The sequence below is a fragment of the Nannobrachium achirus genome (genome assembly GCF_963921795.1).
Source record: "Nannobrachium achirus genome assembly, chromosome: 10".
Taxonomy (NCBI): domain Eukaryota; kingdom Metazoa; phylum Chordata; class Actinopteri; order Myctophiformes; family Myctophidae; genus Nannobrachium; species Nannobrachium achirus.
Window position 1 is genome coordinate 3,956,611 of NC_137819.1, and position 16,141 is coordinate 3,972,751.

The 16,141-nt window shown below is 43.0% G+C and overlaps 1 protein-coding gene across 1 annotated transcript in view; it reads right to left on the bottom strand.

Moving 5' to 3' along the window:
* Positions 1-725: 725 nt before the first annotated feature.
* Positions 726-16,141, bottom strand: part of LOC308293333 (bifunctional UDP-N-acetylglucosamine 2-epimerase/N-acetylmannosamine kinase-like) — a gene marked incomplete at both ends in the record, with an annotated part of 38,473 nt that continues 23,057 nt past the window's right edge. The window contains 5 exons of the mRNA XM_080735799.1: positions 726-961; positions 2,021-2,137; positions 3,503-3,685; positions 6,383-6,604; positions 9,436-9,565. Of these exons, the coding sequence (XP_080591925.1) occupies positions 726-961; positions 2,021-2,137; positions 3,503-3,685; positions 6,383-6,604; positions 9,436-9,565 (888 nt within the window). The remainder of the gene's footprint in view (positions 962-2,020; positions 2,138-3,502; positions 3,686-6,382; positions 6,605-9,435; positions 9,566-16,141) is intronic.

Below are 16,141 nucleotides of genomic sequence, written 5' to 3' on the forward strand. Positions count from 1 at the left end.
AGCAGATTCATTTAAAGCTACAACCACGTGCTCCTGCGGTACAAACAAACTGCGTTCTGACTGTGGGAAAATTCCATTTGTTTATCAAATCTGATATTGAGGACCGATTGTCCAGTTATTTGCAAGCGATCAGATCAGAATATACCAAACTGTAGGGGTCCTTGAAGTAGGGCATTAACGACTTGTGATTTTCAACTCGACTTTAATCGTTTAATGACGTCATCACATCACACACGACCCCCAATTATTTTGGGGGGTCTCCAAATGATTAACTTAATGTGCAACATTGTTTTCTCACTCAAGTGTAAACAAACCAACATTAAGTTTAAGTATATAGACTAGAGGGTATCTTCACATTTCTAAAGTGCCAATTTAAATACCTCTAAAATGACGAATTAAACATTGTCCAAATTGTCAAATATATAGAGGCAGAATGATGCGAGGCGTTGTGAGCATGTAGATCGGCTATTTTCACAATAGAACCATGTTATATCAAATGTAATGTAGGCACTGTAATATTGGATCATTCCGTTCTTGACAATAAGCAATGTTTGAATGCTGTGCAGATGCACACATGGAGCAAAAATAATGACAGAAAAAATACGAAGGATTTCTTTTTTTTCAACTTCGACTTTCTCTGGTGGGAGTCGACTTGTGTGATGAAGTCGACTCAGTCGGCTTGTCGACTTTTTCGTTAATGCCCTACCCTGAAGTTACACAAAGCTTTAGGAAGCAGCTCTAGTAGATCCATCTAACACCATGCTGGCAGCTCCCAGTAAGGCAGGCTCCTCCAGGTTGGAGGTGAGCACCTGGATGCTCTGGGTGGAGGAGAGCGCCCTCTCCTTGATGACGCGCTGCACAGGCTCCTGGTAGTAGGAGGCCAGCACGCCCGACAGGATCACCACGGACGGGTTGACCATGTGCAGGATGTTGACGATGCCCACGCCCAGCGCTGTGGAGGCTGACAGGAGAAAAACAACGACGACGAGAAAGAGAGACAATTGTACATTTATTCACCTATGGATCATCTCACACAATTAAGACAAGGTCTCGTGCGTGCGTGCGTGCGTGCATGTGTGTTAGGGCTTCCACTAGGGCAGGGGTCTTCAACAGGGGGTCCGGGACCCCTAGGGGGTCCTCAGAGTTACTACAGGGGGTCATCCAAATCTTTGAGTGATAGAAACTTTCTTTTCTTAATTAACCACTTGAACCCTAGTGTCCATATTCTGAGAACTTTAGCAAAAAATAGCAGATCTACAAGCTCTCAACGCCTCGCAGCACGAGGCGTTGTGAGCTAGTAGATCGGCTATTTTTGGCAAAGAGGTTTGGTGTAGAGGGGAAAAAGAGCAGACTAAGTACAGAGTTAAAGCTCAAGTTTATTAAGTATTGACGGTTCAAGTGGTTAAATATCTGAAAACATAAATTGACATGAATCCACAACATACACTGATGATTGCGCAGTCAAACAATGAAACTATATGGAATCTATAAACAGGTTGTGGGGGTCCCTGCTTCCTCTCTCTCTCAACTAAGGGGTCCTTGGCCTGAAAACGTTAAAGACCCCTGCACTAGGGATTTTTTGGGGCTGGCAGACATGGCTGATAAGATTCAAATTTAGTGGACGAATGTGCCACCATCATTAAATGTTTCTGTGTTAACCCTATATTAGTTTTGTAAAGCATGTTTTATAGTCGTGCAACGGTGTCGCTTACCAACAAAGAACAAGTAGAATGACTTACACAGCGTTGCGAGGTGTCTCTTTTTGGTGCGCTTTAAACTAGACAGAATTAGTTTCTTGTTCAACCTTTAAGTAGGAAGGCTACATCTGCTTTCAGAGGTCGGTGCCTTTCATTGATGAATGTCATTTTGTGACATGTTGTACAAATTACAGCTGTGATACGAGTGGATTTGAACGCGATGGCAACGTTGCCTACTGCTGATATGATCAGTGCATCGAGTCAGCGGTGTGTGTGTGTGTGTGTGTGCGCGCGCGCGCGTGCGTGTGTGTGTGTGTTCTAACCTATGTTGAGGACAGCTTCAGCTTTGGAGTTACCCTGTTGGGCAGCTTTGATGAGGTGAACAGCAGTGATCGGCTCAACCAGTTTGTCATCCTTCCCGTCCACTTTCAACTGCTCCTCTGAGAACACACACACACACACACACACACACACACACACACACACACACACACACACACACACACACACACACACACACAGTTTTCAGCATCTCTGTATATTAACTCATTTAGTGCCCCAACCCAAGCCTAGTTCCAGACCCTGAATCGCTAGCCAGGGTCTGGAACGAAGATTTTGTTTTGGCGATTCAGGGCTCTAGAAGTGCTCTCATTGAAGAGGCTTTCCTCATTCGAAAATCCGTACGGCGAATCAGCGTTGTGAATCAGCGCCATGTGATCAGCGTGGGTGGGGTTTTCCCAGAACTCATGTGCGTTTCCAAGTTAACAAGCCCCTGCCGGACAGTACCGCACATCGCGTCGCCCATCGCAGTAATATGCGATCGTATCGATCTCGCTATGAAACACCAGTAGCAGGCATGTTATGTTGTGTTTGATTCCTAGTTCGTGGTGCTCCTATTCTGCCTGTTTCTTTGGTTAGCAAGTAGCACTAGCAAGCAACATGCTAGCCACAAGAGCCAGCCACATAACAACACTACGTCATCTGCTTTGTTGTGTTGGTCAGACGGTGAACAAATCGCAGAAGACTGCCTCTTTGACAACGCCCAGAAGTGCCCAGTTTGTTATTCTTCCGGGTTAGGCCGGTCACCCGGAACCGGAAACGCATTTTTGGGCCGGAAGAAGCCGTTTCTCTGTGATACGTTTCTTTCTGTTTGCTTACATTGTAAACAGTGCTGAGGCTAACTGGAGAACGTAGATCTGCTATTTTTTTTTTAAATTAGAAAATTAGAATTTTGACCCGATTCTATAAGTGTCTTTTGAATCCTCTAAAGGTTTTTTGAAAAACGTATGTTTCTATGTCAGCAATCTGGCCAGCCATCGTCAAGGAAAGGTCATTTTCACTTAACTGGAGCTCAGTTAGTTCTTTCTTGAGAGACTACTATGTCAGTGGTTCTCAAACCTTTTCGTGTGAAGGACCCCCAAAAACCCTAACTCTAACCCTAACCCTTATTTGGCCACGGACCCCCATCTCAAAATATTTTGTTCCAGGGACCCCCCAGAAGCAAAATTTGAGTTTCAAACGTTCGCTTTGAAAATACACATATTCAAAGATTTGCACACATTTTTACGACTTTTTCAAAAATAGCAGATCTACAAGCTCGCAGCGCGGCACTCGGTGCCGCGCTGTGAGCTTGTATATCTGCTATTTTTCACTGGTTAAAGCATTCAATAATTCTAGGCCCTAAATGGGTTAATCGTGTTAGTAAATGAGTTGATAAAAGTGTAAACTGCCAAACACTCGTAGTTTGCATAATACACACACACGCACGCACGCACGCACGCACGCAAACACACGCCCGCCCCTACCGTCGTGCAGCCTCTTGGCCTCTCTCTGCAGGGCCATCCCAGAGGCGTAGGCCTCGATGCATCCTCGGCTGCCGCACGTGCACTCGGGTCCGTCCAGGGACACCTTGATGTGGCCCAGCTCCGCGGCGCAGAGCGTGCTGCCGTGCACCAGCTCGTTGTGCTGCACGAGGCCTCCTCCGATGCCTGCACACAGCCACACAAACCACTTTATCGTTTGATGACGTCATCACATCACACACGACCCCCCAATTAGTTTGGGGGGGTCCCCAGATGATTAACTTAATGTGCAACATTGTTTTCTCACTCAACTGTAAACAAACCAACATAAAGTTTAAGTGTATAGAGGGTATCTGCACATTTCTTAAGTGACAATTTAAGGACTTTTTAATACCTCTAAAATGACAAATTAAACATTGTCCAAATTGTCAAATATATAGAGGCAGAAATTGTGACAATAGCAGATCTACATGCTCACAACCCCTCAGCATGTAGATTCTCAATCCAACCAGCTTGAAACCAAAAGGGGCGAAGTAGCTTCTTCTGTGGTTGGCCCAAAATGACGGAACCGTTCTTTCTCAAGACTTGGCCTTGTCTGTGGCACATTTTAGATTTTCTGTAGTTTTACCCACCATTATAATGTCCTTATTTTGATCATAAGACCCAATTACTGAACATCAAGTCCCCAGGTTTTCTTCAGAATATGTATTGGGGTATAGAGGAATCTAACATGATAGAAAGAGATTTTGAGTTGCCGCCTATAATGCATAGGGCCTCCACATTCTACCAAAGTTTAATGGAATTACAAAGTGTGAAGACTGACAATCTTAGACTAATTTGGCAAGCAGATCTAAACTGTGAAATAAGTGAAGAGAAATGGCGAGACATAACATCCAATGTAGGGTGGGCCACAAGGGATATTAGGAGTAAATGCACTCATTACAAAATTATACATAGATACTACTATACCCCTCTAAAGCTTTTTAGGATGGGTTAAATTGAAGATAAAAGATGTTGGAAATGTAAAGGAGATAATGGAACATTTATGCATGCTTTTTGGGATTGTCCAGTGGTATTGCCCTTCTGGAACTTGGGAAACTGGGTGACTGGTTGGGGTTGACTCTGCCAGAATCTCCAAGGTTCTGTCTCTTAGGAGATAGCACGCATTTGCCACAAGGAGTCACCGAGGGGCAACATGCACTCATCACGGCAGGACTTATTACAGCAGCAAGGATAATATTGAGAAACTGGAAGAGCTCTGCCACACTGGGGCTCGCAGACTGGACTCAACTTATGACATGAGACTGCATCATATGAATATATGATTGCCAGGAGGAACAATGGTAAAGGAAAGTTCCATTTAATGTGGGACTTTAATGTGGGACTCACAGTGCGGCACCGAGTGCCGCGCTGCGAGCTTGTAGATCTGCTATTTTTGAAAAATCGTGAAAATGTGTGCAAATGTTTCAATTATATTTTTCAAAGCAGACTTTTGTAACTCAAATCTCTGCTTCTTGGGGGGTCCCTGGAACAACATATTTTGAGATAAGGGTCTGCGGCCGAAGAAAATTGATTTTGGGGGTCCTTGACATGAAAAAGTTTGAAAACAGCTGATTTAGAGGAAGGGTTTAGAAGTCGGGTAAAAGATCGTGTCAATTCGTGTCATTTTCACGATTTTTCAAAAATAGCAGATCTACAAGCTCGCAGCACGGCACTCGGTGCCGCGCTGTGAGCTTGTATATCTGCTATTTTTCAATAGTTAAAGCATAAACAAATGGTTAAAGTGGTTCAAATCTAACGCGACTCGGGCGCGTTCCAGGTATTTGAGAGTTAAGGGGTTCTTGCAGTAAACATGTGCATTGCAAATCATATAGTCACTACGGATATAATTATCTGAGAAGGGTAGGGGTGTTAGGTCGACTGCCTTTGTTTTTCTTTTGTTTTCTGTTTTTTCTTTCTTGTGGGTCTGTCTTGTCAGGATTTGTTGTTTGTTTTGTGTGTTGTAAAAGTAATAAAAATACTTGAATGACAAAAATATATATATATGTATGACACTGATTAACGTCCTACTTGATCAAACTACAGCGTCGTCACACAAAAGCATCAAAAGTAGCAGATCCACAAGCTCCAAACACTTTGAGCCTTTTGAGCTTGTAGATATGCTACTCTTGCTATTTTTGCTATTTTCCAAAACGTTTGATTAATTCCAAACCTTTTCCGGGCCTGGATCTTTTTTTTTTTCTTTTCTAATATTTGTATGACCATGGGAGCCCTGGTCACACAGTTTCTTTCTCTAATAATAAAAAACTTTATTTGTATAGCAGCTTTCATGACATGCCATGCAACTAAAAGCACTTTGCAGAGCAGAAATTAAGCACAAGTGCTCTAATGCAGTGGTTCTCAACCTTTTTTCTGCATGGGCACACTTTTCATGTCCCAAGAATCCATGGGCACATCAACATAATACGAGGGTGTAAATATTGTCACTGTCGGGAAGAAACCTTGTATTTCCAAGTTTCAAATGTGTATGTTTCTTCGCAAAGTGAAGCTCTGCTTCATCATACAAGGCTGTCGCACAACAGTAGTGAAAACAGCAGATCTACAAGCACACAACGCCTTGCAGTGCGAGGCGTTTAAATCATTTTTAAAATGATAAATACAATACTGGCTTTCAGGCAGTTTCAAGGGGCACACTTGACCCTTCTCAGGGGCACACCAAAAGTCCCCAGGCACAGTGGTTGAGAAACACTGCTCTAATTAAGTGGTTTATTCTTAGTTTTCTCTTTCCCCCCGTGTAAAGCGTCTTTGGGTACTTCAAAAAAGCGCTATATAAATTCAAGATATTATAACCCTGAAAATGACATCCCGTTTTTCCTTCCTCACCGGTTCCGGTGATGATGGCGGCAAAGTTCTCCTCCCCCTTGCCGTGGCCAAACTTCCTCTCGGCCAGCGCGGCGCAGTTTCCATCGTTTTCCACCCAGACGGGCAGGTGCAGGGCCTTCGAGATCGGCGTCCGCAGGTCCACCGACGACCAATCCTGGATCAGCGCGGTGGAGTGGAGGACCACGCCCTTCTGGGGGTCGACCCGCCCCCCCGTAGACACGCCTGGCCAATGGAAATGGAGACTGACGTTAGAGGAGGAGCTTACTCATTAATCCCACTATCCCAAAAAACTAATGTTTCAGTGGTGCTCAAACCTTCAGTGTTGGGAAAGTTCACTTTCAAAACAAACTAGTTCAAGTTCAAGTTCAAAACTTCTAAAATGAACTAGTTCATTTTCTAGTTCATAATTCTACATTTTGAACTAAAGTTCATGGTTCCCCAAAATGAACTAACTTAGTTCTTTTTAGTCCTTTTCTTAACCATAATATTTGTATACTTTTGGCTATTCAAAATGTCTTCTTTTTTTTACGTTGCTGCAAGCTATTATTTGTCAAAATTATTGACACAGCCCAAATAGAACCACACACAGCAATTTGCGTATTTCATCCTGAGGATGACCTAGAGAGATCCAACTTAACATTGAAGTGCCCACAATATTTAGGTGCCCACCACTAGTGCCCAGTCTTCCTGCACCCTCATAAGGACTGAACACTCACTGACTTTTCATTTAGACCACCAGGATATAGATGTAATACATGATAATATATTCTATTGTGTTATAACCACTATCATAATCTATCATAGTGTATTATAATCATAGTAATACATTAATACTTTATAGTGTATTATAATCACAGTTATAATCCATTATAGTATATTATAATTTATTAGGATAGTTGTAATACAAATTTATATTGTACCAGTAAGACTCCCTAATCGGGAGATAAGCGACCGTCAGGTCGCTGCGTGATTTTAGGGCAAAATGTGTAGGAGCAGTGTCCAAAAATGTGGTTCAAAAAATCGGCCTGATGGTGGCGCTATATGGGACATCCATATTGATGAGATGAGTGTAGACATACTGTGTACCGATTTGCGTGATTTTAGGGCAAAATCTGTAGGAGCAGTGTCCAAAAATGTGTTTGAAAAAATCGGCCTGATGGTGGCGCTATATGGGACAGATCCATGTTGATGACATGAGTGTAGACATAGTGTGTACCGATTTGTGTGATTTTAGGGCAAAATCTGTAGGAGCAGTGTCCAAAAATGTGTTTTGCAAGAATCGGCCTCATGGTGGCGCTAGAAGAGGGCCATGTGAGAAATGAGGGGTGGGGTCTCCGCGTTGCCTTGGCGGATGAATAGGTACCGGCCCCGGCTCTCCCAGACGCTCCTAGCCCGAGTTACAGCATTTTATGTGAGCTGCAGTGGAGGGGGTCCTCCACTGGGGGCGCCACCACTTTTGCATCCGTTCTGGAGCACCAGGAGTCGGTGGTCCCCGGGAATTCCCCGTGAGCAGCCCTGTTGGGGTGGTCATTTGGTCATTTTTGCACATTTGGTCATTACATCTGGGGGTCCCCCAGGGACCTGGGGGTCCCTGGAGCTCCGGGGGTCCTTGGAGGTTGTAGTTTGGCAGGCAAGGAGTGTGTGTGCAAAATTTGGCATGGATCGGGGCAACGGTTGCGGAGATATGAGCAGGGCAATAGTGTGACGTGTGAGGTGTGACAGACAGACTGACGGACGGACTGACTCACAGTTTGTGGAGGTTTTGATAGTAAGTGCGACCTGACGGTCGCAATTATAATCACATTTAAGGGTCAATTTGTTTCTTACCAATAGGGCTAAGTTTGTGTAATGGAAAATGTCGATATTTTGATGTGGTGCAGTGTGGTGTGGTGTTGTGTGGAGTCTGGTGTGGTGTGGTGTGGTGCTAAAGCCGCAGTCGAAAAGGGGCTTATTGTGAAGTCAGAGGTTTCTAAACGTCGCGCCCATCTGCATGTTTAAGCGTTGGTTAAAATAGCTGCTCTACAAGCTCACATTGTCTTGTGGATGCGACGCGTTGTGAGCTTGCAGATCAGCTATTTTCGGCATGCAACACACGTCATACGGCGAAGTAGTCAGGCTTTACTTGCGTTGCGAGACGTAACGAGGAAGAGAAGCACCCAGACCCAGCGCAGTGAGCGCACCGAGGCTCTCAGTCTCAGTCCGCTCACATATCAACTTTCGCGAGGCTTCAAGCCTGCAGCTGGGTGTTATTGGAGTATAATGTGAAATGTGAATGAAAAGAAAGACATGAGGACAGAAGACCGCGGACCGAACGAGCAAACTAGCCGACGAGCGCCGTTCATGGACGTCAGAATGAATGCGTTCGACAATAGCGTTCTAGCTACAGTATGAAGTGTAGAATACTGCTAAAATCAAAAGTGACGCAGATTCTTTCCCAGTGTTAATGTGTTAAGCTCAAGAAAAGAAAAAGTCCAAAAAACCTTTCATGTAAACATGGCTGAAACATGACTTTTGTTTTCTTGTTTGTTTCAAGTCTGTAACCCTTGAGTTTTTTTTATATTTTTCCAAAATTTGGAATAGTTTTCAATCAACTGAAGGCCAAGTCCATGAAAAACTCTTTACTGATCAGTGAATGAATGAAAAATATGATCTTTCCATCAAACCAGTGTGTGTGTGTGTGTGTGTGTGTGTGTGTGTGTGTGCGTGCGTGCGTGCGTGCGTGCAGTATAAACGGGGACTGCCCATAAGTCCTACATCTCATTAGTCCTACATGTCATTAGTCCTACTTTGGTTAGGGTTAGGTTTAGGCATAGTTTTACTGAGGTTTGGGTTAGGTTTAGGCATAGTTTTATTGAGGTTAGGGTTTGGGTTAGGTTTAGGCATAGTTTTATTGAGGTTAGGGTTAGGTTTAGACATACTGTAGTTTTACTGAGGTTAGGGTTAGGGTTAGGTTCAGGTTTAGGCATAGTATGTTTCACCAGATTCTGACTAATGGGATGTAGGAACAATGAGATGTCGGACCAATGCCATGGCAATGTGTAAACATAACATACCAACTCCTAGTATCTTGTAGTTGAGATCCTCGGCCACCAGTAAGGCTTCTGTACACCTCTGCAGGATGAGCTGCATCCTCTCCTCTTTGGTGTTAGGGTTGGGCGTTGTGTACTTCTTCACTATCTTACCCTGGACAATATGGAGGAGGAGAGTTGTGGAGAAGAGGACACAGCAAGTCAGTGAGGGAAGAACTTTATTCAACCCATTAAGACAGGGGTGTCCAAGGCAGTGTTGATTCCGTCGACTAAAGCTATGACGGAAAATGTTTGTCGACTGCGTTTTTTTCACTGACGAAAACTAAATAATAACTACATAAAAACTAAGCTGTGATGACTAATACTAAGACTAAATATACTGACAATTTCGTCAGCAAAATAAAAACTAGACTAAAACATTAGGGAGGGACTAGTGGAGGAGAAAGTAATTTGGTTGCTCTCAGGTTTTGCGCTGCGACACGCTGTGAGCTTGTAGATCGGCTATTTTCAGCATGCAACCACGTGAAAAATCAGTCATTACGATGCCATCAAGGCCTGCAAAAATACATTTTAGTTGACTGTAGATTTAGTCAACTAAAATCTTATGATATTTAGTCGATTAAATTAGACTAAAACTAAGACTTTTCAGTTGACTAAATTATGACTAAAACTAAATTACATTTTATTTAAAAGACTATGTTGCTGTCAAAAACAACACTGGTCCAAAGTTCGGCCCGGAGGCCAAATATGGCCCGAGGACAAATCTTATACGGCCCATAGCTTCATTCCTACATTGCATTATAGACGGCCCACCAGCACCGCGTCGTCCAACAAGAATATTTTCCCAGACAATAATTTGTCAGGATTCCGTGTTCCCCGTTGTCTCATTCTGAAGGGGTCAAAGAAAGGCTATTTGTATTGTATTTTTCTTTCTTTTTTACCTTGCGCGTCTGGTGTTTTGTTCAGAGCACACACCTGACAAAAGACAACTGATTTTAAATCTTTTAAATGCGATGCATATGTATGTGACTTTGTTGCGACCGTAAGGTCGCAGTTTAGTATCAAAACCTCCACCGGCCGTCGGTCGGTCGGTCGGTCGGTCGGTCGGTCACACGTCACACGTCACACGTCACACCTTTGCCCTGCTCATATCTGGGCTCGTTTGTGTATTGTATGACATCACGCCACATCATCGGCTGAGGACTGTGTGATGTCATCATATCTCCATATATGGAGACATAAGTTGCTCATGCCCAAATATGGGCTGGTGAGGTCAGACTTAGTGTGATGCGTAGGTTATCTCCATATATGGAGATTCAACTTCAATGAGTAACCATGGCAAATCACACCGTACACAAATGACCCTTATATAAGACCGGCATTATCTACCGACAGCTGCTATAAGCCAACCCTGGCGATAAGGTCTGAGTCGAAGAAATGCTTCTTTCCTGGTATAAGACCGGCATTGTCTGTCGTACATTTCGGTCAATTCCAGTGGGGATGCCATTGAAAAGTTAATCTAGTTGTACAAAGTAATCAAAGAATGGGTTGACTGGTAGGCTGGTTGACTGCTTTATCTGTGGAGAGTGTATGTCACTGAGAGTCCTTTTATAGCGATTGAAATCATGATGAGGTCACGATGAGTCATCTATGCCCAAATATAGATTTCTAGGTCAGATGGCCCATGGAGTTTGTGATGTCAAACCTAGCAACCCAATATAAACAAACCTGATGTCAGACCTGAAGTATCCTTTTATACCCATATATGGAGATACAGAGATCTCCATATATGGGCATATTAGAAAGCCCATATATGGGCATATACGGATGACATCAGGGATATCCATATATGGGCATAAAAGGGACAAGGGCTTACAGTTAAGAGATCTCCATATATGGGCATATCAGAAAGCCCATATATGTTCATATACTGATGACATCAGGAATATCCATATATGGGCATAAAAGGGACAAGGACTTACAGTTAAAGGTCCTACACCATGCATTTAAAAATTATTTATATAACACTGTTTGTGTCCCAAAAACGTTTTGTAAAGGTTTGAGGCTAAATTACCACTCCTGAATACAGAGCCCCTGTCATTTCTGCCTGGCTTTCAGAGCATTTTCAGCTGCAGTACCACCTTGTCCTGAGTGGGAGGACTGCGCTATTGAGCCAGTTTTGGCCCCACACTCCTCCCCACCTCCTGCTCAGCAGGCCTGCCCACCCCTCCCCAACCCTCTCCCAGCTCCTCCTGCCTCCTTCTCAGGCCTGCCCACCCCTCCCCAACCCTCTCCCAGCTCCTCCTGCCTCCTTCTCAGGCCTTGTGACATCACAAATCTGACATTTCACAATCAGGACCGTTCTGAGACATGCTAACATAGATCTGCCCATAAACTGAGAAAGACACAATGGTCAGAAATAGGACTTTGTGAGGATAGAAGTTGCTGGTGGGACACCAAGAAAATACATAAAAATTGGAAAAATGAAAATTCATGGTGTAGTCCCTTTAAGAGATCTCTGGGCATAAAGGGACAAGGACTGTTACAGTAGATATAGAGATGTCCATATATGGGCATAAATGAACAAGGACTGACAAACACTGAGATCTCCATATAACCTATGGTAATATAAGGGACGAGGACAATGCGTAGCATTGTGAGCTTGTAGACCTATTTTCTAAATATTGTTGTACATTAAAAACTTGAAATGGGTCGTTCTGCATAGTACTTGGGATTTGTTGATGTAAATGTTCACATAGAGTGTAATAATTGGTAAAACAAACTTTTGGCCTATTTGTGGAGATAAGCGACCAACGGTCGCTTATCTCCCGATTAGGGAGTCTTACTGGTTATAGTCTGAATGAAAGTACGTTATGTCAAGAGACATAGTTGTCCCTTTGGTGTTTTAATTAAGCAATATTACACTCGAGGGTGTGCATGTATGGTAATTATTGTACGGACTGCGTTGCCGCGTGTAATATTGCTATTATACAACTGTTGCCCTAAAAAAGAAAAAAGAAAAAAGAAAAAAAAAACACGTCAACTTAACTCATACTCTGCGATCCCCGTCGAAACCGTTGATTTGCCCGTCGTTCCCGGAAATTTAATTAGCTTTAATCATTATGAAACAATTAAAAGTATGATCGCTGTAAATGGCCGTTTCGGAGTCTTAGGCCCGCCCCCTAACTGTATCCTGCCGTATTTCCGGCTCTGACCGGATCTAGGTTTCCGTATCCTGTCCAAGGCCCCATCGTAGCTTCCGTCCCATCTGTTTACATTGTAAACAGAGGAAGGAGCAGCACGTTCATTTCACGTCTTTTTTCACCCTTTTTTTATTTATTTGATAGCTTTTCGATTCTTGTGCCCGCCTGGCATATGATCCGCGCACATATCGTCTGCTATGTGCGCGAACGTGTCCACGTGTTACCATAGCGCACAGCTGGCTTTTTTCAATGTTTTTTCATGTAAACACTGGCGGATAAGCAGGGATACAGCGTGGCAACGGATATGTCTATTTCAATGGGGTTTTTTTTATTCGAAAGCTGTCACACGAGTCTACACGTCTACTAGATGAGTCGCGCACAGATTGTGCACGATGCGTGCGCGTGCCCACGTTAAAAGGTAAGGACAATTTGGCAGCTGCTTACTACAGCTATGTTTAAAATGGCAGCAAAATTGTTAATTTCATTGTATTTAAGATATGCGATATTTGTACTTTTTAATGCCACATTTAGCTACTATGTCCCTGAACTTTACATGAAAACTGCTAGCCTAGCTGCCTAGCATAGTGTGGGGAGCAAGGAGCGCTTGCTCTCTTTCGTGACCAACGCAGCTGATTTCTTTATTTGATGAGACAGTGCAGTAGTGCTGATTACATGCACGGTTGGTGAGCCTGTTTTCCATTGAGTGTCCGACTACCTGTTGTATAATATTTTCTAATGTGGCCCACTTTGAAAAAATCATCAAAATCAAATAATTTTCATGATTGCGACCGTCAGGGAGCAGTTTACTATGAAAACCTCCACCGGCCGTCCGTCCGTCCGTCGGTCGGTCACACGTCACACGTCACACCTTTGCCCTGCTCATATCTCCGCATCAGTATATAGGGCTTGTTTGTTTATTGTATGACATCACGCCACATCATCAGCTGTGGACTCTGTGATGTCATCGTATCGCATCAGTATATAGGGCTTGTTTGTTTATTGTATGACATCACGCCACATCATCAGCTGTGGACTCTGTGATGTCATCGTATCTCCATATATGGCCATCTCCGTATATGGAGATATAAGTCGTCCATGCCCAAGTATGGGCTGGTGAGGTCAGACTTTGTGTGATGCGTAGGTTATCTCCATATATGGAGATTCAACATTCCAGGCAATGCTCTCTTCCCTGGTGAGAATTGCCCCTTTATATAGGGCTTGTTTGTGTATTGTATGACATCACGCCACATCATCAGCTGTGGACTCTGTGATGTCATCGTATCTCCATATATGGCCATCTCCGTATATGGAGATATAAGTCGTCCATGCCCAAGTATGGGCTGGTGAGGTCAGACTTTGTGTGATGCGTAGGTTATCTCCATATATGGAGATTCAACATTCCAGGTGTAACTATGGCTACCCGTATGACGTGAGAGGTGGAGGTTGTGATATTTGTGGAGATAAGCGACCAACGGTCGCTTATCTCCCGATTAGGGAGTCTTACTGGATGAATAGTCAACTAATGTGCTGTATAGCTAACATCGAAAATGACACAGATGCTTTCCCAGTTTTAATTGGTTTATTTCATTATCTGAGCTTGAAATTGATCTGCGAGGACATTTACTATACCTGGACAGAAAGCTTACCATTTTGTCAAACAACACAACAGAATATTCAAATGAAACAACCGTCCCATGCAGAGAATGACCTGTGCCAGTGTGAAAAGGCTGGTGGTAATTGAGGTCATGCACATTAATATGGTCATAGAATGGAGACCATCCATAGCCACCACGCCCTGGTTCATGGTTATATAGGGAGTTGTTTGATTGTTTACCCGGCTTGATTTGACTCATTATGCGGTATCATTTTAAAATCACGGTTCAGGCCATGATAAATTGGCAACATTTTGAGGCAGTGCAGATAGGAGTAACATCATGGCTACTAAAATGTACCTTTAGCAGATCCTAGGAGCAGCAAACACGAAACAACCTCATCTTATCTTTCTTGTTGTGATTACTATTTATTCATCCATGTTTTGGTTTTGTTGTGAGTTGCCTAATTTTAGAGGGATTTCTATGGTTGCTTTTTACCACAGTTGATTCCTGCTGTAATGTTCTGTATTTTGGGTGTGACCCGGTTACACAGGCTAATCCACACATTTTCCCTGAGAACTATTTTCTACAAATTGTTTTTGAGAAGGGCTATTTTCAAATTGTATCGTCCATTGTATTGAGCATCTCAACCACTGATCTCCAAATCTGGGCAACTCACACCAAAACTATCTGAATGGACGGATAGCAGAGAACGTATCTTTGTACTTGGGGTGACCCACACCACTTGATCACATGTCTGTGTGTACATCTTTCAATGAAGAGGTTATATAAAATTGGCTATTTTGTCCAAAACCTTTAAAAATAATTATTTAGAAAAAAGTGAAGAATGAACAACCAAAAAATGGGTTACAAAATCGTGGGATAAAAATCAGTAAAAAGTTGAGTTGAAGTCGACTTTATCGTTTGATGATGTCATCACATCACACACGACCCCCCAATTATTTTCGGGGGTCCCCAGATGATTAACTCAATGTGAAATATTGTTTTCTCACTCAACTCTCAAGTCTTTGTGTGATAGAAACTATTAACCACTTGAACCCAAGCGTCCATATTCTGTGAAGTTTAGCCAAAAATAGCAGATCTACAAGCTCACAACGCCTCGAGGCGTTGTGAGCTTGTAGATCGGCTATTTTTTGGCAAAGAGGTTTGGTGTAGAGGGGGAAAAAGTACAGAGTGAAAGGTCAAGTTTATTAAGTATTGACGGTTCAAGTGGTTAAATATCTGAAAACACAAATTGACATGAATCCAAAATACCCTAATGATTGTGCTGTCAAACAATGAAACGATATGGAATCTATGAAAGATTTGTGGGGGTCCCTGCTTCATCTCTCTCTCAACTAAGGGGTCCTTGGCCTGAAAACGTTGAAGACCCCTGGTATAGAGGGTATCTTCACATTTCTAAAGTGCCAATTTAAGGACTTTTTAATACCTCTAAAATGACAAATTAAACGTTGTCCAAATTGTCAAATATATAGAGGCAGAAATTTGGAAAATAGCCGGTCTACATGCTCGCAACGCCTCGCAGATGTGCTATTTTCACAATAGAAAGTATTTTTTATTTTTTTATTTTTTCGACTTTCGACTTTCTCTGGTGGGAGTCGACTTGTGTAATGAAGTTGACTGAGTCGACTTGTCGACTTTTTCGTTAATGCCCTAATGTATACTTTACTTCATTACTTAGTTAACACTCAAACATTTGATCTTTTAACACAGTGGTTCTCAACCTTTTCAGGCCGCGACCCCCAAACTAATCATATCTTTACTTGGGACCCCCACTGACGCCACTAAGAGTGGAGGAATTACATTTTGTATAACACGGTTCTATTGTGAAAATAGCAGATCTACATGCTCACAACGCCTCGCGTTATTTTCACAATTTCTGCCTCTAATATTTGACAATTTGGCCAATGTTTA